The following is a 25,216-nucleotide window of genomic DNA, read 5'->3' as shown; positions in this document are numbered from 1 at the left end:
AAAATTCTAATAAAAATTGGAAATTCATTTTCTCCTGTTGTGTATTATTCACCATATCATTAATAATTTCACATTTGGCATTTGGAATATGGTTGGAATGATGGATAAATTCGTAAACTCTGAATTGGACAAGAGAATTTATTGGGGATGTTGAAAATCCAGAACAATCCAGATTAGTTTGGTTTCCAAACGATGATGGAAAGGGAGAATTCAAGATTTTCACAGCTTATAATGGTCGACAACAGTTCAAGAAGAATTTACATTTCACAGTCTTCTTCATTCGTGAAGGAAAATGAAATATCTGATACAGACTGGCTGGACAAGGCAGTAGATTGCCATGATTTCTTTTCAGCTGCCTTCTTAAAGAAATAAACATAATTTGAGACATTGTTGATTGTACTAAAGTCTTCAACAAGAGTTGGAACCTGATTTGGGCAAGCTACTTTGTACCATCTTCTATTGGTTGGATTTAAAAAGAATCCTCCATAAGAACCTGATGTCTGCAATCCATAATGATTCACTACAGCAACCAATTCATAGGATTCCAAAGAATTATTTTCCATCAATAGTTTCAATTGTTGATTAAGATAAACCTTGTAAAAATCATTCTTTTTAACAACATTAAATGTTTCATAATCGAAACAGAAACGATCCATTTGTAAAATCAATATTTGTGGAGCTTGACTGATGGAACGAGAAATTTCAGCAGGCTTACTAAATGAACACACATCACAATGATATCCTTCAATTGTTTCTACCTCCTTCAGATTCAACACTCCACTTTTTTCAAACTCTTTCCACTGATTACTTGGCACCTTGATTGAACAAAACTCTTCCTTTCTTTCGCTTGCAGATTTACAACCACATATTGGACAATCATCACTTCTTATCCAATTAGATGTCATTCCTTTACAAAAATTAAAATTCCCACGACAAGCATCGACCACAATATTCAAAGCCTCCACAAAATCAAGGGAGATACCACTTTCCATAGGAAATAACCCACCCAAAGCTGAACCATCAACAGGTTCACTACTACCTTGATCAAGACTCCACACACTCCTACATACCCTATCAAAGGCTACCCCAAGTTCCGATCTTTCATCCGATTTGATCTGATGATCATCATGTTGTTGTTTGAATAAATATTGTTCTACCACAGGATCGAGATGAGCCAACACTTGAACAAGAGCCTCTATCACGTCTGGACAATTAGAAATGGAGCGAATTCCTCTCGTGAGTGGTGCTGAAGTTATTGTTGTATTTGTTGGTTGTGGATGGAATGTGTTAGTGTTGTTGTATTGAGACATTTTTTTAAAGATGAACTTGCAAGTTTACAATAAATATCAAAGGTTTGATGAATTGATTTAATAATATTTATTAAGATTAACATAAAGTTATAATTGAATATTGAAGAGGATTACAGAGGCGGGAAATTTTGAAGTTTTCCTCAAACATAAAAATCAAGTAGAAAAAAAATGTCCTCACTGCATCACTTGCATAATCATCACCATCATCATCACGCACACCATGAGAATCATCACCATCATCGGCATGGTGAGAAACATTGCCAATCGACGATATTAACTCCAATCTCGGATCATGCTTGTTTTGTTACGATTGAATTGAAGGATGAGCTGAAGAGTTCATCAAATGGGAAGGCTATGAAAATTTATTTTAAATTAGTGGAAGCTTGTTTGCAGATTATGGAGAGGTGGAATAAAGAAAAATGCACACAGTTTGCTGTTGGATTTGGATATGAGTTGACCAATTCAATTTTAGGAAATATACAAGATAATTCACTGGATTATGTAAGAGAATATATGCAGGCAGAAATATTTCCACAATATCCTAAAGATTTGAAGGGTAAATTTGGTGGTTTTCCAAATACTGGTGGAGATTTATTTCTTCACATTAAATCTGTAAATATGGACAATTGTTTTAGAGCTACTCAGGATTTTGCAAATCATGAATTTATTTCTCCATTGATAAAGAAAATTCAGGATGAAACCTATGCATTCCTCCATAGAAGAAATAAGAAATCTGGTCTTGGAAGAGATTTGAGTGGATTCGAGGATGGAACTGAAAATCCAAAAGAAATGGAAGAGAAAATTGAGGCAACCCTCACCAATGAAAAGGATAGTTTCCTCTTGGCTCAGAAATGGGTTCACAATCTCAAATTTTTCAATTCACTTTCATTGAAAGAACAAGAGAATGATATTGGAAGAACGAAAGAGGATAGCATCGAGTTGGAAAATAAGCCAGAAACTTCCCATGTGGCTCGTGTCACTTTAGAAAAGGACGGAGATGAAATTGAGGTTGTGAGGCAATCAATGAGCTTTGGAAATTCATCACAACATGGATTATTCTTCATTTCGTATGCAAACTCTGGAAAAACCTTCATTCATCAATTGGAGAGCATGGTTGGAAAGGGCGAATATGCCACTCCACAAGGTCACAATGATCATATTATGAGATTTTCCACTAATATTTTAGGCTCGCTGTATTTTATTCCTTCTATTGGAACGTTATTGAAAATGCGAGAGAAATTGACAAGCTATAGACCTTCAAGGTTGTAATATTTTTGAAATATAATAGTACATTTTATTTACAATGTTATTGGGAGTGGCCTTAAACCTTATAAAACGCGAGTTTAACTAGCAAAATACAAACAAGGAACATCTCTGCATCCATTCTCATCACAAACTTTCTTTGTTCCCTCACACTGTTTCTTCTGTGAGATGTCAAATGGTTTTTTATCTTGCTCAGGGCATGGACATGTTTCAGTCTTGGCAATTTCTCTATCTTGATTGTTTGGTTGTTGATTCATTTGTTTTTGTTAGTATAATTGAATGATTTTGTTTTGCACATTTAAATATCGCAAATAATATAATTTTAGCAAAGAGGCGAAATTAAATAAAACCGAATTGATTTAAAATAAATAATGTTTTAATATTGTGGGTTGTTAGGTTGGATTGAGCACACATACAACTTGTGCATTACCATTAGAGAGCGTTACTGGTTGTAACTACCTAGATTGAGAACTAGCTCAACAATTTTTGTAACAGAATGCTTAGTGTTTTTGAGGAGAGAAAATTTCACAATGTTCAGAATAATCAGAGCATTCTTCATGTTCTTCTAACATGGAATCTTGGAAAACGCTCTTACTCTTCTTTGAATATGGAGTATTTCTAGTCATATAACACTTTCTACAAGTGGCAATATACTTATCAGATCCACCAATAACTTCAGTTTGTTGTTCATCAGTGATACGTTTAGAGAAGGCAGCATCTTTACCACAAACCATACAAACAGCCTTAAGTTTCACAACACTTTCAGCCATTGGAACCAATGAAAGAACATTTCCAAATTGTTTTCTTTGGAAAGTACCATCCAAAGCACTAACAATTACAATTTTACCTCCATTAGCAGCAGCTTCACAGAATTCAACCAAATCAGGGAAGAATTGACCTTCATCAATACCAATAACATGATAACCAAGCAATTGTGAAGCAATCTTTTCGAGACGATCTGTCGGAATAGCTTTTTGTTGAACCAAGTCGTGTGTTGACACATTTTCCTTACTGTAACGGTCATCATTGATGTACTTTACCAATACGGTTTCCTTTTGAGCATATTGATATCTACGTAATCTTCTCAACAATTCCGAGGTTTTACCAGCAAACATATTACCAAAGATGAGTTGAATTTGACCATTATAATTCAATGGAAAACCATATTGATTAGACAAGTGGAGTGCTGAATTTGGAGTGGAAACATTGATAGCTTCACCATTTGGTTTACTACTATTTGAAGGAGTAGAAGAACATGAAGCCTTTGGTGATGACTTTTTAGGAGTGGATGGTGTAGCACTAGGTTCGATAGTGGCAATATCAGACATTGTTTAAGTTTGAATAATTATTAAATCAGAGATGTGTGTTTAAAAATTCCTTCTTCTTCAACTACAAAGATTTCGTGGTGATGAGAATCTAGAGTTTGTTTTCTTCGTTGATTTTTTTGAAACGTTTTTTCCTTCTTTTCATAGAAAGTTTCCAAGATTTTGGAGTTTTTTAAAATTGATTGGAAAATTGTCGTGATGAACGATATTGATTCAATGATTTAGCATCTCGGAGAATGTTGATTAACCTACCTTGAGTGTTGGAGATGATCAAAATCAAATTGTGTGTACTTTGACTTTGAGTTCAGGAGATTTGTCGCTTTTTTTTTGTTTGGATTATTTTGCAAAGTGTTTTGTGTAACGAAAAATATTGGCGCGCAAGTGACAAATGTCAGATGTAACGGTGTGATTTTTAAATGTCTAATAGAACTGTAAATGAACAAGTTAAATTGTGTTAATACTCACTTATTAACTTTTTACAAGTTTTATTTAACATACTTTGATATGAACTGGTCAAACTGAAATTCAAACATTATGCAAGTTCTCTGTTCATTGAAACAAGCAACACTTAAATTTATGTCAAATTGAAATTATGTTCATCCAAAACAAACAAAAAAATGATCAACCCACAAGACCTCCAAAACTTCAAACTGAACCGAGTTCAAAAACCTATCGAGAAAAGTTCACTCTCCTTCAAACAATCCCTTTCTTCAAGTTGGTTCTCTGAACAAAAAGCAATTCTCGACAATTATCGTGAAAATCAAATCTTGGCACAATTGGATCAGTGGGTTCCTTTCATTCCGAGAGAAATTACCTATGACACTGTGTTTATTGATATTCAGAGGGAGTGTGCTTTAAAATTGATTAAAATTCATGAGGAATTCTCTGCAAAAACTAAGCAATTACAATTGATGAAAATGTCAAATGATGAAATTGAGAAAAAGGAAAGAGAAATTGTTGAATCTTTGAAAATTGAATTGAAATTGGATGAAAACATTCAAAAATTGATGCATGAAATTGATGAGTGTTCTTTGTGGAAGGATGAGGAGAGAAGAGAACCTCTCTTTTTCAAGCTATCATCAAGATCTCCAAAGGGTAAGTCAACAAATTAAACAATTGGGGAAAATATAATTAACTGGTTCGTGCAGATGTTACAAAATTGAATGGAAAATATGTAATGGAATTATTCCATAAAGATTTGAAGGAACACTATCCATCTGAGGAAGCTCAACTCGATAATTCCAATAGAGTTGTTTCTTTTACAAGGGCTGCAACTGAATTCTTGAAAATTTCATCATCAGATGAAGTTTTAGAATTATTATTAAGATCCTCAAGAGTGAATATGGACCTAATTGAAACATATGTTGAATTTTGGAATGAGAAGAGTCCACTCAATAAGATTGCATTGAGAAGGTGGGATACAACCATTGATATTAGATTGGAATTTAGAACATTTATTGTAAATGGAAAATTGGCTGCAATTAGTCAGTACAATCATTTCGTCCACGTGGAAGAAATTGAACAATACCATAACCAGATTCAACAATTGATTGAAAAGAGTGTAAAATATCTGAAGGAAAATCTAGACAAGCACATGATTTTTAAACATATGGTTGCAGATTTTGTAATTTATCCAAGATTCTTCTCAGATATTGAGAAAACCAATCAATGGAATGAAGATTTGATTCCAACTGGTGATTATATCAAACTCATTGAATTAAATCCCTACGAAGAGTCAACAGGAGCTTGTCTATTTTCCTGGAAGACAGATCAACAAATCATTCCAATGCCTCCACCACAACAAATTGAAGAAGAATCAGTCAATTTGAATTCCGATAAAAGCACCTCGGATTCAACGACAGGGGTAAACTTCAGATTTATTACAAGGGAATTTAAGGAAAATTATTTGGAGAAACATTTGGACAAGGTAATTGCACCTGAATTTAAATATATTCTTATTGGTGAATAATAGCAGTTAGTTTGGATTGACAATAGATTTTAAAATAAAATCAATTTATGTCTTTAAATATTTATTGATTTTTAATGATTCCATCCTCACTTACAAATAAGACAATTTCGACAAGATAAGCCTTTGGGTTTCTTTCAACATATTGTAAAAATGATCCAATTAATTGCCCAATCAAATTATTCTGAAACCCTTTCGCTTTCTCAACATTCTACAAGAACAGTTAGTCATAAAGCAATGAATGTTCTTGCTGTTACTCCATCATTTTGAAATTTTAATAATGCGTAATTATTGAAACCGGAGTTGGACGCATTTGTTCAAGATGCTCATCCACCTCGGCCGAAGGTTCTTCTGTTTGATTTTTAAAAAGCGAGGAACGAAAGAGAAAAAATATCAAAATATCAAACTTCTTTTCAACATAACAAAAAACAACAACATTGGGATGTCTTTGTTATTGAATAGATCTTCATCATCGATCCGTGTGTCGGTCGTGTTGATGATGGTTATTGTTGCTACCCTCTTAAATTTTATCAATGCTCAACAATTTTATCCTTGCCCACTTTTTACTAATATTCAAGTTTCTTCAAATACAACAACTTTGAAAGCTTCTACCTTTTCACCACGTGCTAGAGACGTCATTAATGCTATCAATCAATACAGTAAGTTTCTCTCAAGTGTGTGATGAGTGTTAAAATTCACAAAAAATCTTTTTTTAACAACGACAACAATAACAAAATCAATAATAATAATCAATAATTCATCATCACTAATAATAATTTAGATACTAAAAACAATCTCCTTGTTAGAACTACTGCTGAATGTTCAGTTGTTAGTCTCCCATTGAATCCAGATCAACCACAAGGAAGTGCCATTGACGTTTTTGTTAAACGAGTGAGATCCACTGAAAACAAGGATGCCAAGAGAGCTCTATGGATGGTCGGTCCAATTGAATCCGATGCATCAAATGTTGAAGTCTCTATTGAACTCGTTTCTAAATTGTTGGGTTCTGATTTTGATATTTATACTCTCGATACTAGAGGTAATGGAAGAAGTTCTAGACTCGGATGTGATGCTTCTCAAGCTGAAACTCCAGGAAGTTCTGGTGGTATTTCAATTTCATCAAGTGAATGGAAGAATTGTTACAGTGCCTTCGATGCTGAATATGGTGCTCAAAAGCAATTCTATTCATCAGTCAATGTTGCCTACGATATTGCTGCTTTGATTCAAAAGATGAATACTCAACAAGAAACCTATGTTTATGGTCTTGGTTACGGAAGTCTTGTCGTTTCTCGTTTGTTGAAGCTTGTTGAACAAAATGGATTGAACATTCTTAAGGGATCAATTTTGGATAGTATTATTGACACAACTGGTCAAAATAGCTATGGTGGATTGTTGGCCTTGTCTTATGCTGATGAAATTACCAATCAAGTTGGTATTGAATTCTTAAAGCTCTGTAATGGTACTGATAATCTCTGTGCTCAAAAGATTGGTAACGTTGATCCAATCAAATACTTCCATGATACCATTGAAAAGGTTTATCACAATAATACCTGTAAGGCTATTAAGGAAGGTATTCCAGCTGATCAATTCAAGGCAATTTTGGCCTTCTTGTTGCTCGGCTCAGATACCAAAGTTTTCATTCCAGCTCTCCTCTATCGTATGAATAGATGTGATGAAGATTTGGATGTTGCAACCATTCTCCACATTAGAGATTATTATGTTGCTCAAAAGGCTGCCTTCTCCAATTTGACCTCCATTCCATTGGCCTCCCCTCTTGCTACTGCCAATCTTATTTTCGGCGAATTGTACAATTCCGAAATTTCTCTTGAAGAATTGAAGGTTCAATACAATAATTTCACTAGCATTGGTTTGGGAGATTCTGTTTATTGGGCTAATCTCAAGGAAATTACCTCATGGACCCCATACACTGTTAATGCTAACTTTTACAATAAGACCATTACTACCACTGTTCCAACTCTCTTGATTAATGGTGAATTCGATGCTGAAACACCATTGTGGTCAGCCCAAAACCAACTCAAGGCTATTCAAGGTCCACGTGCTTTGATTACTGTTCCAAAGACTGGTCACATGACTTTCTTTGATGGTTCAGCTTCCAATCAAACCATTCCATGTGGTATGCAAATTTTGATCAACTTTTTAAAGATGGCCAATCCAGATGTTGCTACTGTTGATGCTACTTGTACTGAAAAATTGCAAGTTAACTTTTCTGGTAACGGTGTTGTCAATGAACTTGTCATGGGTGTTTCTGATATCTATGAAGATGCTTATGAAGCTCCAGAAGTTGAAAAGGTTGTCAGTTTGTACTTGTTCATTGGTGTTGAAGCTGCCACTGTTGTCGTTTCCATCATTTTAATCTGTTGTCTTGTCTATTACATTGTTCAATTGAAGGATAAGCAAAAGGCTCAATATGAAGATTTGGATCAATAATCATCACTAAATTATTAAGTAATAAAATTTTAAAAAAATTAAATTGATTTATCATTAGCCTAATTTTCTCATGTAAGGATTCTCGCTTTCATTATAGTAGTCAATGGCAGGCATGCGTGAAGTCAATTAAGGCTTTATTTTATTTAATAAAAAAAACAACTCAATTCAAATCATGGAAACTGTTCTCACCATACAAATTGAAGAATTGACAAGGCTTCAAGAGGAAGAACATCAACAATTATTAGGCTTGGTACGAGAAAATGATGATTTATTATCACTTGTAAAGGAATGTAGGTTTTTCTTTTTAACAACATTTAAATCGCATTATTTGGATAATTAATTAAATTTTCAAGATGAGGAAGATTTGGATGAATTAACAAGAAAGAAACGAATGTTATCTTTCGATAATCTAACTCTCCAAAATATGATCGATAAATTGGAGGATGAAATCTCCAATCTAAATCAACAAATTAATGCCGAAACAAGTGTTGCACTCTCAGTTCAAAAGAGGGCTGATTTCCTTCATGATCAATGTAAATTATTTGAATCTTTAAAGGAGGAGGAAATCAAGCAATATCAGAAACATATTCAAGAGGTAAATGATTTCTTTACAAGTGAAACTTCGGAAGGAAAACAAATCAAAACAATTGAGAAACAAATCAATGATCTAAGGGCTAAAATTCAAGAACAAGATTCCCACATTCAAAAAGAAGCAAAGAAACACCAATTGATCCATTCAGAGATTCAGACAGTTTCCAATAACATTAAGAAAGAGGAAAAGAAGAAGCAAGATCATTTCAAACAACAGCAACAAAAGGAACAAAAGGAGAAGCAAATTCGTTCTCAAATCGATTACCACCAAACCTCAATGGCAGAGAAGTTGCAAGAAAGAGAAGAACTCGAATTAGCCATCTCACAAATGCAAGATGAATTACAAACACTCACCTCAGAGACCAATACTCAAATTCAAAAACGAGATGCCTTCTGTAAAAAGCTTAAACAATTGGAAAATGAAGATTTCTACTAACAATTTCAGTCTTAATAAACTCCATAAAAGTGCATCCTCTCCAATTTGTCCACACGACCAAATCGTTCAACTCCTGAGGGCAACTCCTTTGAATTGACTCCCAGCTTCCTCACTACAGTGAAAAACCAAGAAGTTGCCTCTGAAAGATTCTCTGATTTGCTCGCTAATTTTCCAATTCGTTCCATCAGCAAAAAAAATCACAATAAATCTTTCTCTCAGGTTCCCGCGCTTTGGATTGTTGTTGATTTAAAGAAATTTTGATTATAAAAATCATAGGAAGCAACATTGAATATCATCATTTAGGAAGATAATTTATTATCATCAATATAATTAAATATGTCATTTATTGGATCATTCTCCACTGATGAGGAGAAGGATCAAATTCGGATGTCATTGTTAACCACCACAAATCCAGAACCTCCTAAAAATCCCTATCACGATAATGAAAATATCAGTACTATAGATTGGAGAGCCGATATTAAAAAGGAACGAAAAAACAGAGCAAAACTCTATTCAAAAGTATGTGATATTCACTTGAAAATATATTTGCTGAAAATTTAAATTCAAATATTATTATTATTTATTTATTTAGACAGGAATTTGGGCAACTCTTCATAAAGGATACTATGCATCACAGGGGTGGATTATGACATTCCTGATAGGTGCTTGGATTGGTATATTTGCTAGTATTGTGGATAAGGGTATGGAATGGTTGGCCGGATTTAAAGAAGGAGTTTGTGTGAATTATTTCTTGGCCACACAGACAAGATGTTGCGTGGAAGTGCCAGGTAAGTACACAGATGACATGCGATTATCTCACATCAACAAGTTGGTATCAAGTGTGAAGACTGGAAAACTTGGAGTGAAATATTTGGTATTTATGAAACTAATGGCGCCTATGCTTTTGACTATTTTGCCTATATATTCATTGCAGTGTGCATGGCCACTTTGAGTGCATGGTTTGTGAAGAGTCTGGCTCCTTGGGCTGCAGGTTCGGGAATTCCAGAAGTGAAAACAATTTTGGGTGGATTTGTCATCAAGGGTTGTTTAGGTATTATGACTTTAATTGTTAAAATTATTGGGTTGGTCCTTGCTGTTGGTTCTGGATTAACTTTGGGTAAAGAAGGTCCAATGGTTCATGTAAGTATATATTTGTTGAACTTTCGAATTGATTTTTTGTTTAGGTTGGTGGATGTGTTGGTAACGTCTTTTCAAGAATTTTCTCAAAATACAGAAATAATGAAGCCAAAAAGAGAGAAATGATTAGTGCAAGTTGTGCTGCAGGCGTGGCGTGTGCTTTCGGTACTCCAGCTGGTGGTACTTTGTTTTCACTTGAGGAATTGTCATCCTATTTCCCTCCAAAGACGCTCTTTAGAACTTTCTTTGCCTGTGTTATTGGAGCTTTGACCTTGCAAATTATTAATCCAAGACCATCTGGTAAAATTGTCTTGTACAGCATTTCATACCACGTAAATTGGAAATGGTTCGAATTGAGTAAGTTTCTTGAATCAATTTCATTCTAATGATAGTTCAGTTGCCTTCATTTTCTTGGGTATTGTTGGTGGATTGCTTGGAGCTCTCTTTACCAAGCTCAATATTTCATTTATTAAGAATGTTCGTAAAAAGTATTTTGGAAAATGGCCAATCCTGGAAACAATTGGATTGACAATCCTCACCTCAGTGCTTTGCTATTGGAACGAATACTCAAGAATGCCAATGTCTGATCTTATTGCCAGATTATTTGAAAATACTTGTACTGAAAATTCTTCAGCCGATTCCATCTTTGTCGAGTTGTGTGATCCAACAAATTTCTGGGCTATGGGCAAATTGATGATTTCATTTGTATTGAGATTTATTCTTTTATCCTTGACTGTTGGTATCAAGATTCCATCAGGTGTTCTTGTCCCTTCATTGGCTATAGGTGCTTGTTATGGTACACTAGTTGGTAGTATTATGAAATATGTGCAATTGACTTTCCCTGATTCTCCATTCTTCCAAGAATGTTATGCTGGTGGTGAAGGTAGTTGTGTTGTGCCTGGTATGTATGCTGTTATTGGAGCTGCAACCATGTTGGGAGGTGTTTGTAGAATTACGGTATCCCTTGCAGTTATTATGTTTGAATTGACTGGTGGTTTGGAATACCTTGTTCCTATTATGCTTTCTGTAATGTTCGCCAAATGGGTTGGTGATGCTTTCAATAGGGAATCCATTTATGAACTAAATATTGAAATGAATCAATATCCATTCTTACACAATGATGAAGTGGATACAGATGATACAGCAAAACATATCATGACAACTCACAAGCTTAAAGTTATTTTTGTTGAGGGAGCAACAGTTGGTGAGGTGAGACAATCTCTTTTGAGAGAAGGACTTAAGTTATATGGATTCCCAATTGTGGATAATTCTGATGATAGACGTGTTCTTGGATTTATTACCCAAGCAGCTCTTCAAGACGCCCTTTTAACAAATGATAGAAGAATCAATGACCAGACTGAAATTGTCTTTTCAGATCTTCACAAATCAGAAAGACAAATTTCACTTATTAACAAGATTGACCTTTCAAGCTTTTTAGATGAAATTCCAATCCAAGTCCCAACACAAATGCCAGGTGATAGACTTTACAATATGTTTAGAGCTATGGGAGTTAGATATTGCCTTGTTTTGCACAATAGTAAGCTTGTCGGTATCATTACAAAGAAGGACTTGGTCAAATGGCTTCATCATGGACATAGTCACGACTCCAAGCCATCTACTCCTTCATCAGATGGTATCGCAATTGTTGATATACACGATCTTGCAACCACAACAAAAACCTCTCTTAATATCGACTCGAATGAAGTCGTTGAGAGGAAATCAATTGAGGACGATGATTACCAATCCCAAAAGGATGAATAAACATCTCTTGTCAACCATTTCCTTTCAAATCCAAAACTCTTAAAATCTTTATTGTAAAATCCAAACACAAAAAAATGAAAGCATTCGATGCAGCAACCCTTCTCATCCAATTAAGAAATCATCAGGATTTTTCCTCTCAAAAAACTATTCTCTTGACGGGAGGTACAACAGGTATCGGATACGACCTCTCCAAGCAATTGTTATCTTTGGGATTTAATGTGATAATTACCAGTTCGACACAGGAAAGAGCCGACAGTGCCATCAAGACAATTATTAGTAAAACTTTGGAACAATACAAACAAGTGAATGAAAGCAAGATTGGAAAAATTGTTGGATTGGGAATGGATTTATCAAATTTGGAATTGGTTGTTGAGGGTTGTGTGAAATTGGTTAGGGAAATTCTTCCGAATGAATTTAATTCGGAAAAGATTGATGTGATTATTAATAATGCTGGATTGGTAGTTTCAAAGGAAAAAACTCAAGCACAACAAGTTTCAACAACATTTTCAGTGTGTCACTTGGGACACTTTCTCATGAATCACTTGCTGAAAGATTATTTGAATGAAAACGCCAGAATTATTATTGTTTCATCAAATGTGGCCAAGATGATGTTTCCAAAATCGTTGAAACACTTGGAAGATATCAAGTGGATGGACATGATTCAAAAGGAACAATCCTATAAGACCACAACACCTACCTATGCCTACAACAAACTATTCTGCACCATGCATGGATTGAATTTGCATCAGAAATGGGTCATTGAGGAAAATAAGAAATTGGCAGTGAATATGCTTCATCCTGGCACGATGATGACCAATCTTCCAGAGAAGGCACTCGATAATGAAAGAGATTCACTACTTGGATGGCTTAAATACGGTGCTTATAAAATGGTTCATGCATTCCAAGGGATTCCAATTGCTAAAGGAGCCTTTAATGAACTGAGATTGGCAGTTGATCCAGCCATTACCTGCTCTGGTGTCTATTTTTCAGAAGATAAGGAAGATATGGATCATCCAATAGCATATATTAAGGAAGAACGAGAAAAATTATGGGAATTGAGCATGAAATTATGTTCTCCATTCTTTGAACAATTTAACAACAACAACAAGATGGAAAATCAGCCATCAGTACAACAATCTCAAATATCTGATAACATTGTCATTAATGAACAGCAAATATCACAATCACCTCCACAAACAGCAAGTGAACAAGAGTTGGAAATATCCGAATCAAAGAGCTCTAAAGAAGAAATAGAGTAAGAGAAAATATATAAGGAGGAGAGCTATAGTTGCACTATTTTGTCTATTTAGTTGACATACTTGTAATACGCCACTTTTTTGAAAACTGTCATGAACTGTCCAATAATCCAATATTGGAAAAATCTTCGTACTTACCAATTAGTATTATCTCCTTAGTATTTCATGCACGTTCGTAGTTATCAATTTGAAATTCATGCTTAATGTTCACGTAGATGCAACTTGGCATATTGGGATTGATAGTAAAAGGGAACAAAAACCTACTTTACAAAATTCTTTACAAAATCAAACCCTCAATAAAAAAAATCTTTTAATTGATAAAATAAAGCCATTTTCCTTTCTAATTTTCAATTATTATTATTGATATTTATAACGCATTCAATTTATTTAAAAAGAACAAAAGAATCCTCAAGATTCTCAAACAGAAAAAAATGGTGCCAGATAAGATTGATTTACTTCCCTCTGCTAAAAAACAAAAAGTTGAAATGAGTGATGACTTAACAAGTACTAATCTTGCTCCACTGCTACAATTACCATCGGAAATTCTAACTCACTGTTTCGAATATATGAACGTGAGGGATTTGACACAAATTTCCTCTGTTCATTCCGTATTGCATCAAATTGAGAGGAGCCAAATAGTTTGGAAGAGCAAGTGCCAATCCTACTTTTCACTTCCTAATATTGTGATTCAAGATGCAAATAAGATTGTAATCGGATCTGGCTTGAAACTTGAACAATTATTTGAAAACATTCCGAATGATTGTTTCAAAGCCTTTGAACAAGAAGATGAAGAGAAAATTATTAGACAAAATGATCGGTGCATTGTTGTGTCCAAATACAAACATTATGGAATTAATAATATTTTGAAAAGATGGTCGGAAACAATTGAATTATTATTTACTAAAATTGGAGGAGGATTGGAACAAGAAGATGTATTTAAATTGTTATTCAGATATTATTATGAAATGTATATTGGCGAATTGAATATTGATATTGAGGATGGATGCAAGAAGCATTGTAAAATGAGAAAATTGTTGAATCAAATGGAGGTTTATCTTTCTGTTCATTCTCCACTCATTGCTAATAGTATTTCATTCTCGGAGGGTCATAATTTATTGGATTCTATCGAGGCAAAGAAGATTAAGCTTTGTGAAATTGGAACATGTTTCGAATACACTCAACTTTACTTGTTAACAGATGGTCAATTAGATTTGAAAAATAAGAATTATGCCTTCTTTGGAGGATATGGATTTTATGATTATCAAGCTCGTTTACCATTATTGGGATTTGACAATTTGATGCACTATTCAGAAATGTTGAAAAAATCAAACAATATTTGCCTTGCAAGTTCATATCCAATCATATTGAACTCTTACTGTGCAGTGTTGTGTGCCTCTCAAGATATTACAGATGATGTTTTGGAAGTTTCAATTAAGAAGGGTACTATCTATCAAATGAGTGGTAACAATTACCCAATGATTTTCTCAGATTCATTCTCCAATTGGTTCGAAACCTATGTCAATAATTTGACAATACTCAATTTGTTTGATTTTGAGCCTGATGGAAGCATTAATAGATTCCCAACCAAGAATTTTGGTTCAGAAACTACAACGAATGGAGTTAAGATTTACTGTCAGTCTCTACTCGTTCCAGAACTTTCTCGATACTCACCTGAAGAAGTACACTATTACTTTTCCTATAGAATTAAGATTACAATGGACAAGAATGAAAGCACTCAGAATTCGTGTAAATTAGTGAGTAGACATTGGGAGATTTATTTAACTTCTGATGTGCAAAATGAGACTCCTGAAGTTGTGGATGGACCAGGTGTTGTTGGATTGTATCCAACAGTTACACCAGGATCAGTGTTTACTTACAATTCATGTACAGAAACTGAGGAGGAGATTGGCTTTATGAAAGGATATTTTACAATGAAGAATTTGAAGGATGGTCAACTGTTTAATGCAATGATTGATCTGTTTTCAATAGACATTAATAATCACATTTAATAACATTTAATTTTGACTAATACTATTTAAACAAAAACTAAAATAATAATTATTAAAATTGTGAAAAAAACAAAAAGATTTACCGACAATGGGGCTCGAACCCACGACCCCAGGATTAGAAGTCCTGTGCTCTATCCAACTGAGCTATGACGGCTTACATTCATAATGAAAATAAATACCTGATGTTGATAAATTTGAACTCGATTATATATGCAAAACGGTAAGGGAAATTGAAATTATTGAGGACATAAGGAGACCATGTCTTTATTTGGCATTCAAAGTACTTAGCAAAAGTTTGTGCTGATCAGCATTTACAGTTGCACAATTACGAAATTGTTGCATGATTGACATATTTGAGCATGCGAGAAATTAGCTTGTTTGAGAATGGCCCGGTGACACAACAAAAGCACATCCTCATTATTTTCATAGATGTTGTTTGGTTCGTTGTTTGCAACAATAATCCATTGTATGTGAGTTTTGGGAGCAATCCACAGATAACGCCATAAGTTATATATTGAGATTTGGGATACAAACAACAAGGGTGCCCCTTGAAACAATGCTAGCTCTTACCTTTATGGTGATTAGAGAGCGGAGGTTTCAGCGTAATTATTGGCCAACAACACAAATGCAGTACGTCATTTCACTAACTAATGGCACTAAGAAAAAGGCACATTCATTGAACTTTCCTCAGCCATTAATTGTTTTTGGTACAAAAATCGTGGATTCTCTCATAACATTAATAAGATCATGAATACTTATTGGGCGTGTGGTGCGAAATTGATGCGAAACAGTTTCATGATTGCAAAAAATCACATTCTCTAAGGAGTCGCCATTGTTGTTTTTTGGTTGGCTGCATTGTTGGATGTTCGTGCCGATTCTTTTTGTCTTTCATCATTAAAAATCAACAACAGTGGACCTTCTAGCTTTATTGATGCTCCTCTTCTTTGAAGAGAAGGAAGAAATCTTTGGCACTACTACATTAATATTACCAGCAAATCTTCCAACCATCTGATTCTGGTATTGGTATTTGCATAATTTCTTTTCATTTGTGATATCGCCCTCCAATATTTTCAAAATAGACAAAGCTTCTCTGCCATCCATCAACAAATTTTACTATTTATCAAATTTTACTACAAATACTTGTGTGCTAAGATACTACCATCATCAAGTATTTAGTCCAAGATTTAATCTGAAAGCCTTCATCATCTCTTTATATATCCACCAATAATTATACTCAACAACAATAGCAGCTAGCCATAGAATCATTGACCATGTTGAATGCATCACCACCATCCTATAACAAACCTGAGCAGCAAACCACTTCTCATCATCCAACTACTTTAAACAATTACAAGAACAACAACAACATGAAGTGTTCTGTGATACAAGATATTGCTCAAACACCCATCATCACCTCCAACAACACATCAAGTAATAGTTGCACAACTGCCGTCACATGTGCCAATTATCCACTGCAGCATAATAATAATCCCATTAATCCTAAGCTTGAAGATTATCCTCCCCAACAACAAGAAGAACAAGAACCTTCAAATGGTGAGAAACAATTTTCATCCAATGTACATGAAGAACATCAAACACTACCACCATTCTCTTTCAATAATCAAGACATCATTCACATGGCACCAGAGTATCCATCACAAAAACCACCAATACATGCATACTTGTCATGTATTGAGCCACAATTTACTTTATACGAACCATCCCTAGATCCATTAGTATGCATGTCAACAATTTTCAAACCCAACAGCAAGCTAGCTGTCATTGATCATAACAAGACCTCCCAAATGTTGTCACACAAGCATCCTATGAACGATGCCATCGAACCAAGAACGTCCACTTTTGTCCAGTCAAAGAAAATCTTTGAGCCATCCTATCCACTTTCCACCAATTACGAAGCCATTAATGTTGTGGATTCTGGAGTACACCAACCCACAACTGTATTTCCTTCAATTCCATCCTCATCATCTTTGGCTTCTTCCTCATCATCTACACACATTCATCATCCACCGAATGCATCTATTGCCAGTCATCTTCAAAATGGAGCAAATACGAGAATGCATGCTTCTGTACTCCCTACCTCTCCATTATTGCATTCTCCAATTTTGCATGTAGTTCCATCACCTTCAATGGTTCAATTTCCAATCTCCAATGTTAATACTACTAGTAGTAGAATAGCAAAACCAAAGATTAATGATACATTCATTACATCTTCACGAGTTGGTCATGCATCTAGTAATTCTTTAAATTCTACTACTCAAGATTTTCATCTGCCAACAAAACAATTGAAAAAATTGGATACTGAAACTGGTAAGAAATCATCTCCAACTCAACAGGGAAATTTGTATGAAGAGGATTCATCTAGCCCTTTACACAATGAGGAGGATTCTGATGAATCAATTGAGGATGTAACATTAGAAGAAACCATGATGAGATGCTCTCCCTATAAGAAAATTACAACCTCAGAAACTGGAGATGTGCAAATTAATCACGGAACTTGGAGTAAGGAAGAACATGAGATGTTTTTACTTGGTTTGAAAGAGGCTGGAAGAAATTGGGAACTCATTGCCAATAAGTATATTAAAAGCAGAGTGAGATCACAAGTAGCTTCTCATGGTAAGTATTTTATTTCAACATTTACTCATGCTGACCACTTAATACATCTTTCCAAACCATCCCAATATATTCTACTCCATGCATGCATGCTTACTTACATTCAATATTTCTAGCTCAGAAATATTTCAAAAAGATTGAAAAACAGAAAAAGATGAACCTCCTCAAAGCTAAAGAAGCTCTAAATCCAAGTTTAGTTTGGTCATACTACGACTATTCTAAAAAGAATTAACAAAACATCTCATGGTCGTAATTTTGCAGGTACATGCTTGCATGGCCATGGGATTTAAAATTTTTGGACCACTAATACATTTCTTTAAACCCTTTTGGCCATGCAATCCATTCAAGCATGTATCGATAGAGAACTTCCTTTATGAATAAAGATTTGATTTTTTTGGTGATTGGATCTTGGCGGTATTTTTGCCTTATTAAATTGCTGCTAGATTCTTGCCGCCAATTCCAACTACTGATTAAAAAAAGATTTTCCAACTTGAAAAAAATGAATATTGCTCAGGGGAAGAATGTAAGCATCATCACAAATTTAACGATTATTATATTGTTTTTATGGATTAATACAGTTTACTCTTCCCAATTCTCAACCACAACATTTCGGAAAGAGAGCAAATCAACAATTCCCTAGGTTTCTTTGTCATACGTGTGTTGAGAGGGATGGCAAACTAATAATATTTGCAGGAAATGGTATGTAGATATGTTGAATAGCATGATTTAATGATTACTCTCACAACATCAGCAAGAGGAGAGGTTGTATATTGGAACTATGACAGTAATCCAGTGGGGGATGAAAAAGTAGTAGGAAAACATGTCAAGCTCGGAACCCACTCAGCAGCTGTTCTTTGTATAATGTATCATCCATTTCTCGAGTTAATAGTAACTGGTTGTGTTGACCATTCAATGAAAGGTAAGGATTTTGTACCAAATTAAATTAAAAAACTTGCTTAGTATTTGATCCTTTTGGAAAATATCTTGCAGAGAATTCATGCCTTCAGAGTAGGTAGTAACTTGAATATTTGAATAACGGTATGAAATCTTAACAGCAATGTTTTCTCATGTAAAACCTGTAACAAGTCTGGCATTTCATTTCGATTTGATAATATCTGGAAGTTCGGATATGTTAGTAAAAATTTGGAAACCAGATAGAGAGAGGAAGAAACTCAATTTAATACCTTGGTTTTCATGTTTTAAAACATTGACAGATTGCGATGCATGGATTAGTGCATTGTGGGCTTCTCCCGAGGACTTATCAGGAGAACAAGGAGAAATAGTAGTAGGAACGATGAAGGGAACTTGTTATGTATATAAAACAATTGGAGAATTAAGAGATAGAAAATCAATAGTGGATGTCAAGTTAATGTACAAATTAAAAATGAGAGATAAGGGTATAACCAACATCTTAATGTTGCAAGGAAGCAATATGATGGTGTCAACTGGTTTTGACAATGTAGTTAAATTTACAGATTACAGTGGAAAAACAGTATTCAGCAAATTTACGAGAGATGAAAGAATTTGTGGAATGGATTGGGATGACGAACATGAGGAGTTGATAACAGTTACAGAATCTGGAAAGGTAGATATTTACCAGTATAGAACTGGTGAAACATCGTTATCATTTTATTTTGGAAAGGAACCAACATGTTTATCTTTCTTTACTAAAAAGATAATTGTTTCAGGAAGGAATGGAGTTCAAACATTTTCGATAGAAAGAAATATTCCTCATAAGGAACACAAATATCACACTGATGCAATTGTTGGGATTGGGCTGAATACTAAAAGGACAGCAACTGCTCGTCTCATCACTGCAGGTTCTGATAACAAAATTGTTATATGGGAAGTTTCAAAGTTTGACATGAAACCTCTCGATAATATCAAATACACTCCAAAAGGTGACAAAACAGAAATTACATCTTTCATTTATGTGGATGATGGCATTGGATGTACTGGACATGATAGTGGTCACATCACACTATGGAATTTGGAAAGAGGAAGGGAGTACGTAGATATTAAACTACATCAAAACTCCGTGTATAATATCATTAAGGCCAATGTTTCTTTGGACCGATCTAAACCCACAATTTTTTCTCCAAGAAGATTAACAAACAATAAGTTCTTTGGAGGTGAGAAGAAAGAATGTCTAGTATTAGTGACGGCAAGTTTTGATGGGTCATTTGCTGTCTGCGATTTATCTAGGTTTTTATTTGAAAAGCAGAATCCTGTTTTCAAAGTGAAACAAAATGCTCACAATAGAGAAATTCTATGCCTAGTTTTCAATCCTATGGATAAGACTGTCATCACGGGAGGAAATGATGGTATGATTCGATTTTGGGCAATTGAAGACGACATTCCTCTGGTTGGTGAAATCAAAGCTAAAAGGAAAAACAATGAGGAAAGTGGTCACAAGAGTGCTGTTGTGTCAATGGTTCTTGATGGTAACTTTCTCTTCACTGCAAGTGAAGACCAGACAATTGGTTTGTGGAATGTAAATACTAGGGAGAAATTAGCTTCTTTGGAGAGTGACACAGGTGCAGTTCTAGGAATGTGTTATGCTGGAAATGGAAGACTTATGAGTTGGTTTAAAGAGGGAAGAGTTGAAGTTTGGAGATTTAATGCAGAAAAGGGTTCTCAGGATATATTATTCAGATTTGAAGATAAGAAGGCAGAATTCTCTACAGTTTCGTTTGATGAAGAAAAAGATGAAATATTTGCTGGTGATATTGACGGTAAAATACTGAGAGTCAAAACCAATTACAATGAGTTGAATTCAGAGGCAGAACAGTATATTGAACAAAATTTTAGAAAGGAACCAGAGCCAGTCGTAAAGCAACAAAAGAAAACCAATCAATCCAAATTGAGTCTGAGCCACTCAATACTAGACATGAATACTCTTTCATTGCCATCTACTATAACAATGAGCGAAATGATGAATCAAAAATCAATAGAAACACCCAATCCCACTTCAAGATACAAGGTCAACTTTAATTTATTTGATATACTGAATGAAGGAGAAACAAGTCAATAAATCAGTCTCTATACAATTCACACACAATATCTGTCTTCCTCAAATTTCAATCCAGGCTGAACTTGTTTTGTAAAATTAAATAAAATGCAAGCAAGTCTTCCACCAGTTCATATTGAAGGTGAGTAAAGTGAAAATTGTCATCATTTTAAAGGCTGGCTAACAATTATATAGTTTGTCTAAAACAACAAAGTACTGTCAAACCTAAACTTATTCAAGATGCTGTACATGAGATGATTATCAATAGGAGGCCAATTATACAGGACGGAATCATTCCAATACAATTATCTTCATTATCTTCCGAGAATAATCAACAACACCAACTTTCGGAAAGGGAAGAATTAATTGTAAAACATGTTAAACAAATTAAAATTGTGGATTTGGAACAACATCCAGCCTACAATGGACCAATTCTATTTAACCAAGACGTAACTTTTATAATTCATGTTTTTAAATCTACTGATGAAGAACCAATAGAGGAAACAACAGATGAGGGAGGTGATGTTGAAGAGGTTACTGCTTGTAAACAATCGACACTTCCTAATGATTCATTTGATGGATTGTGGGAAAGTTTGATTTTTGATGAAAATGTAAAATATAATTTATTGGAATATGCTGCAACAACAATGCGTTTTTCTGATTTGGGTGTTGACCAAAATTTAATTAGTTGGAATAGAGTTGTGTTACTCTATGGACCTCCAGGTTTGTATTTTGAATTTAATTGAATTTTTAACACATTAATTAGGAACAGGTTTGTTTTACATTATTTTTCAAATGTGTTTTGACAATTATTATTAGGAAAGGTTAGTTTTATGATTTATTGATAAATTAACTCGTGTATAAAAGACATCTTTATGTAAAGGATTGGCCCAGAAACTGGCAATTAGAATGTCACACAGATATCCATCAGGAGGTACATTAATAGAAATTAATTCACACAGTTTATTCTCAAAATGGTTTAGTGAAAGTGGAAAACTAGTAATGAAATTATTCAAGAAAATATTCGAAATTGTAGAAGATGAGGAATCATTTGTATGTGTTTTGATGGACGAAGTTGAATCACTGACGGCTGCCAGAAAGAGTGCTCTTTCAGGAAGTGAGCCTTCAGATAGTATCAGAGTTGTAAATGCTCTATTAACACAATTGGATCAATTGAAGAGGTATAAGAATGTCCTCATTTTAACAACATCAAACATTACAGAGGCAATTGATTTGGCATTTGTTGATCGAGCAGATATTAAGCAATATATTGGACCACCTTCCGCTAAGGGAAGATATTCAATTTTGAGATCATGCCTTGTAGAGTTGATGAGAGTTTCAGTTATCAAACCAAATGTAATAATACCAAAATGGACAGATAAGGAGGCACCAGAAAATTCCTATGCATTAAAGCTGAAAGAAATTGCAGAGAGTTGTGAGGGTTTGAGTGGAAGATCTCTGAGAAAACTTCCATTCCTTTCTCATGCTTTCTATCTTAATCACATTAATGGCTCTGTAGATTTGTCTCAATATTTGAATGCTATCGATACTGCCATCAAGAATAAGATTTTAAATTTGAGTGGCGATTAAACTTGTTCAGTTAGTAACTAATTGGTATCATATCTAATACAACAGCATTGGAAGGAAAATGGATTATTACCTTACCATATCTCTCTCATCCAATCGATTGAAGTAATGAGGTTGATGATGTTAAAAGTTGATTGGTTGTGTAAAATGGCAATAGTGTATTAATGGATTGAAAGCGAATATGGATGTGGAGTTGAATCTCTTCAATCTAAACGTGCTGAAGCGAGGATGAACTCACGTTGTAACAGCAAACCGCCATTAATTCTATTTTTAACGTCCAATAACCTATTAATACAAGTACCCATCATTGATCGTCACTACAACAAATCAAAAAAAATCAAATAACTGCTTATTGTATACTAAAGATGCAAATCTTCGTTAAAACTTTGACCGGTAAAACTATTACCTTGGAAGTTGAATCAAACGACACCATTGAAAATGTTAAGAGCAAGATTCAAGATAAGGAAGGTATCCCTCCAGATCAACAAAGATTGATCTTTGCTGGTAAGCAATTGGAAGATGGTAGAACCCTCTCAGACTATAACATTCAAAAGGAATCTACTTTGCATTTGGTTTTGAGATTGAGAGGTGGTATGCAAATTTTGTCAAGACTTTGACTGGTAAGACAATCACTCTGGAAGTTGAATCAAACGACACCATTGAAAATGTCAAGTCAAAGATTCAAGATAAGGAAGGTATCCCTCCAGATCAACAAAGATTGATCTTTCGCTGGTAAGCAATTGGAAGATGGTAGAACTTTGTCTGATTACAATATTCAAAAGGAATCCACTCTCCACTTGGTTTTGAGACTTAGAGGTGGTATGCAAATCTTCGTCAAGACTCTCACTGGTAAGACAATTACCCTTGAAGTCGAATCTAATGATACTATTGAAAATGTTAAGAGCAAGATTCAAGATAAGGAAGGTATTCCACCAGATCAACAAAGACTTATCTTTGCTGGTAAGCAATTGGAAGATGGTAGAACTTTGTCTGATTACAATATTCAAAAGGAATCCACTCTCCACTTGGTTTTGAGACTTAGAGGTGGTATGCAAATCTTCGTCAAGACTCTCACTGGTAAGACAATTACCCTTGAAGTCGAATCTAATGATACTATTGAAAATGTTAAGAGCAAGATTCAAGATAAGGAAGGTATTCCACCAGATCAACAAAGACTTATCTTTGCTGGTAAGCAATTGGAAGATGGTAGAACCCTTTCTGACTATAACATTCAAAAGGAATCAACCCTTCACTTGGTCTTGAGATTGAGAGGTGGTAACTAAATAAAAACAGTTAACTTTTGATTTCACAGTCAATTTTAATTCTTCCAAACATGATGGTCGAGCAGCTGCATTGTTTGGTCCAATATTCACTGCCATTAATTCATTGGGTGAAATTTATATTGCTGATAGATTCGTAACGTTTTCAATAATGGTACAATTATTACAATTGCTGGAACTGGCATAAGTGGTTACAATGGTGATTATCAAGATGCAACAAGTGCCAACTTGAATATTCCATCAGGTATTTTGATTGCCCCTAATGGAGAAATGATTATTTCAGATTCAGGAAGACACAGTATTCGTAGAGTATTAACCAATGGAACTATCACACCACTAGCTGGTGATGGAAGTGCATCTTATTGTGCAGGTATTACGGCAACTAACACTCCATTGACAAATCCTAGAGGAACTCTTTTTAATTCGAATGGAGATATTTATGTTGCCGAAACACAAGGTAATAGAATTAGTAGAATTTCAAAGAATGGAATGATTGACTCTATTGCAGGTACAGGAAATTATGGTAATAATGGAGGTGGTCGGCTGGCAACAGATACTCAATTAGCATTACCTAATTCGATTGCAACTGATCTCGATGGTCAATTACTTGTGGCAGATTCGTATAACCATGTCATTCGTAAAATTCTTAATAATGGAACCATGGTTATCATTGCAGGAACTGGTGTCTCAGGTTATAATGGAGATGGTATCGATGCAAGAAGTGCAAAATTAAACAATCCATTGTTGTTGATTCTAAAAGTGGTGAGCTCTATATTGCTGATAGTAATAATTATAGGATTAGAAAGATTTTAACAAATGGAACGATTGTTACAGCTGTAGGAACTGGTTCTTCAGGTTATAATGGAGATGGAATTGATGCTACAAATGCCAAAATAAGGAACGTTTACAGTATGGCTATGAGTTCTGAATCTGAACTGTATTTTGGTGATACTCTTAATTATAGGATTAGAAAGGTGTTATCAAATGGAACTATTGTAAGCATTGCTGGAAATGGAGTGAGTGGATATAGCGGGGATAATGGTGATGCTTTGAATGCCAAATTTTCAGTTGTTTATGGAATGGCAATTGATTCGAATGGTGAAGTTTATCTTGCTGATACCAATAATCATCGAATTCGTAAAATATTGTCAAATGGCACAATTATAACGATTGCAGGTGGTACAAGTGATAGAGGTGATAACATGG

At 34.6% G+C, this 25,216-nt stretch overlaps 12 protein-coding genes and 1 non-coding gene across 13 annotated transcripts; 10 read left to right on the top strand and 3 right to left on the bottom strand.

Moving 5' to 3' along the window:
- Window positions 1-12: 12 nt before the first annotated feature.
- Window positions 13-1,310, bottom strand: NAEGRDRAFT_82078 (ubiquitin carboxyl-terminal hydrolase family protein; the record flags this gene model as incomplete). The annotated part of the gene is made up of 2 exons (XM_002669672.1): window positions 13-30; window positions 231-1,310. The coding sequence occupies one exon, from the start codon at window positions 1,308-1,310 to the stop codon at window positions 258-260; it is 1,053 nt and encodes a 350-aa protein (XP_002669718.1). The 3' UTR covers window positions 13-30; window positions 231-257.
- A 168-nt stretch (window positions 1,311-1,478) lies between these two features.
- Window positions 1,479-2,579, top strand: NAEGRDRAFT_54053 (uncharacterized protein; the record flags this gene model as incomplete). The annotated part of the gene is made up of 1 exon (XM_002669723.1): window positions 1,479-2,579. The coding sequence occupies one exon, from the start codon at window positions 1,479-1,481 to the stop codon at window positions 2,577-2,579; it is 1,101 nt and encodes a 366-aa protein (XP_002669769.1).
- A 355-nt stretch (window positions 2,580-2,934) lies between these two features.
- Window positions 2,935-4,018, bottom strand: NAEGRDRAFT_59882 (thymidine kinase). The gene has a single exon (XM_002669671.1). The coding sequence runs from the start codon at window positions 3,899-3,901 to the stop codon at window positions 3,074-3,076; it is 828 nt and encodes a 275-aa protein (XP_002669717.1). The 5' UTR covers window positions 3,902-4,018; the 3' UTR covers window positions 2,935-3,073.
- A 497-nt stretch (window positions 4,019-4,515) lies between these two features.
- On the top strand, window positions 4,516-8,358 carry NAEGRDRAFT_59881 (uncharacterized protein; the record flags this gene model as incomplete). The annotated part of the gene is made up of 4 exons (XM_002669722.1): window positions 4,516-4,993; window positions 5,047-5,825; window positions 6,235-6,523; window positions 6,646-8,358. The coding sequence occupies 4 exons, from the start codon at window positions 4,516-4,518 to the stop codon at window positions 8,310-8,312; spliced, it is 3,213 nt and encodes a 1,070-aa protein (XP_002669768.1). The 3' UTR covers window positions 8,313-8,358.
- Window positions 8,359-8,736: 378 nt separating this feature from the next.
- Window positions 8,737-9,339, top strand: NAEGRDRAFT_54050 (uncharacterized protein; the record flags this gene model as incomplete). Its single annotated transcript, XM_002669721.1, has 1 exon — window positions 8,737-9,339. One exon carries the CDS (start codon window positions 8,737-8,739, stop codon window positions 9,337-9,339), a length of 603 nt encoding a protein of 200 aa, XP_002669767.1.
- A 201-nt stretch (window positions 9,340-9,540) lies between these two features.
- On the top strand, window positions 9,541-12,263 carry NAEGRDRAFT_82075 (chloride channel ClC-3). The gene is made up of 5 exons (XM_002669720.1): window positions 9,541-9,858; window positions 9,932-10,127; window positions 10,169-10,479; window positions 10,524-10,833; window positions 10,874-12,263. The coding sequence occupies exons 1-5, from the start codon at window positions 9,676-9,678 to the stop codon at window positions 12,235-12,237; spliced, it is 2,364 nt and encodes a 787-aa protein (XP_002669766.1). The 5' UTR covers window positions 9,541-9,675; the 3' UTR covers window positions 12,238-12,263.
- Window positions 12,264-12,578: 315 nt separating this feature from the next.
- NAEGRDRAFT_75367 (uncharacterized protein) lies at window positions 12,579-13,496 on the top strand (the record flags this gene model as incomplete). Its single annotated transcript, XM_002669719.1, has 1 exon — window positions 12,579-13,496. The coding sequence occupies one exon, from the start codon at window positions 12,579-12,581 to the stop codon at window positions 13,494-13,496; it is 918 nt and encodes a 305-aa protein (XP_002669765.1).
- Window positions 13,497-13,924: 428 nt separating this feature from the next.
- On the top strand, window positions 13,925-15,565 carry NAEGRDRAFT_82074 (uncharacterized protein; the record flags this gene model as incomplete). Its single annotated transcript, XM_002669718.1, has 1 exon — window positions 13,925-15,565. The coding sequence occupies one exon, from the start codon at window positions 13,925-13,927 to the stop codon at window positions 15,500-15,502; it is 1,578 nt and encodes a 525-aa protein (XP_002669764.1). The 3' UTR covers window positions 15,503-15,565.
- Window positions 15,566-15,582: 17 nt separating this feature from the next.
- Window positions 15,583-15,656, bottom strand: NAEGRDRAFT_t777. Its single transcript has one exon. It is a non-coding gene; the product is annotated as a tRNA-Arg (tRNA).
- A 759-nt stretch (window positions 15,657-16,415) lies between these two features.
- Window positions 16,416-18,532, top strand: NAEGRDRAFT_88198 (SANT domain-containing protein). The gene is made up of 2 exons (XM_002669717.1): window positions 16,416-18,136; window positions 18,255-18,532. Exons 1-2 carry the CDS (start codon window positions 16,774-16,776, stop codon window positions 18,272-18,274), a joined length of 1,383 nt encoding a protein of 460 aa, XP_002669763.1. The 5' UTR covers window positions 16,416-16,773; the 3' UTR covers window positions 18,275-18,532.
- A 114-nt stretch (window positions 18,533-18,646) lies between these two features.
- Window positions 18,647-21,167, top strand: NAEGRDRAFT_82072 (WD40 repeat domain-containing protein; the record flags this gene model as incomplete). The annotated part of the gene is made up of 5 exons (XM_002669716.1): window positions 18,647-18,656; window positions 18,712-18,832; window positions 18,885-19,052; window positions 19,094-19,141; window positions 19,189-21,167. The coding sequence occupies exons 3-5, from the start codon at window positions 18,995-18,997 to the stop codon at window positions 21,165-21,167; spliced, it is 2,085 nt and encodes a 694-aa protein (XP_002669762.1). The 5' UTR covers window positions 18,647-18,656; window positions 18,712-18,832; window positions 18,885-18,994.
- Window positions 21,168-21,256: 89 nt separating this feature from the next.
- On the top strand, window positions 21,257-22,748 carry NAEGRDRAFT_82071 (uncharacterized protein). Its single transcript, XM_002669715.1, has 4 exons — window positions 21,257-21,285; window positions 21,339-21,866; window positions 21,910-21,916; window positions 22,007-22,748. The coding sequence occupies exons 2-4, from the start codon at window positions 21,398-21,400 to the stop codon at window positions 22,731-22,733; spliced, it is 1,203 nt and encodes a 400-aa protein (XP_002669761.1). The 5' UTR covers window positions 21,257-21,285; window positions 21,339-21,397; the 3' UTR covers window positions 22,734-22,748.
- Window positions 22,749-23,095: 347 nt separating this feature from the next.
- Window positions 23,096-24,041, top strand: NAEGRDRAFT_83338 (polyubiquitin; the record flags this gene model as incomplete). The annotated part of the gene is made up of 4 exons (XM_002669714.1): window positions 23,096-23,302; window positions 23,341-23,402; window positions 23,426-23,480; window positions 23,513-24,041. The coding sequence occupies 4 exons, from the start codon at window positions 23,096-23,098 to the stop codon at window positions 24,011-24,013; spliced, it is 825 nt and encodes a 274-aa protein (XP_002669760.1). The 3' UTR covers window positions 24,014-24,041.
- Window positions 24,042-25,216: the final 1,175 nt, after the last annotated feature.

The sequence above is a fragment of the Naegleria gruberi genome, assembly GCF_000004985.1.
Source record: "Naegleria gruberi genomic scaffold NAEGRscaffold_79, whole genome shotgun sequence".
NCBI classification, from domain to species: domain Eukaryota; phylum Heterolobosea; class Eutetramitea; order Acrasida; family Naegleriidae; genus Naegleria; species Naegleria gruberi.
The sequence above is the reverse complement of the archived record's forward strand: the minus strand, read 5'-3'. Positions and strand labels throughout refer to the sequence as shown.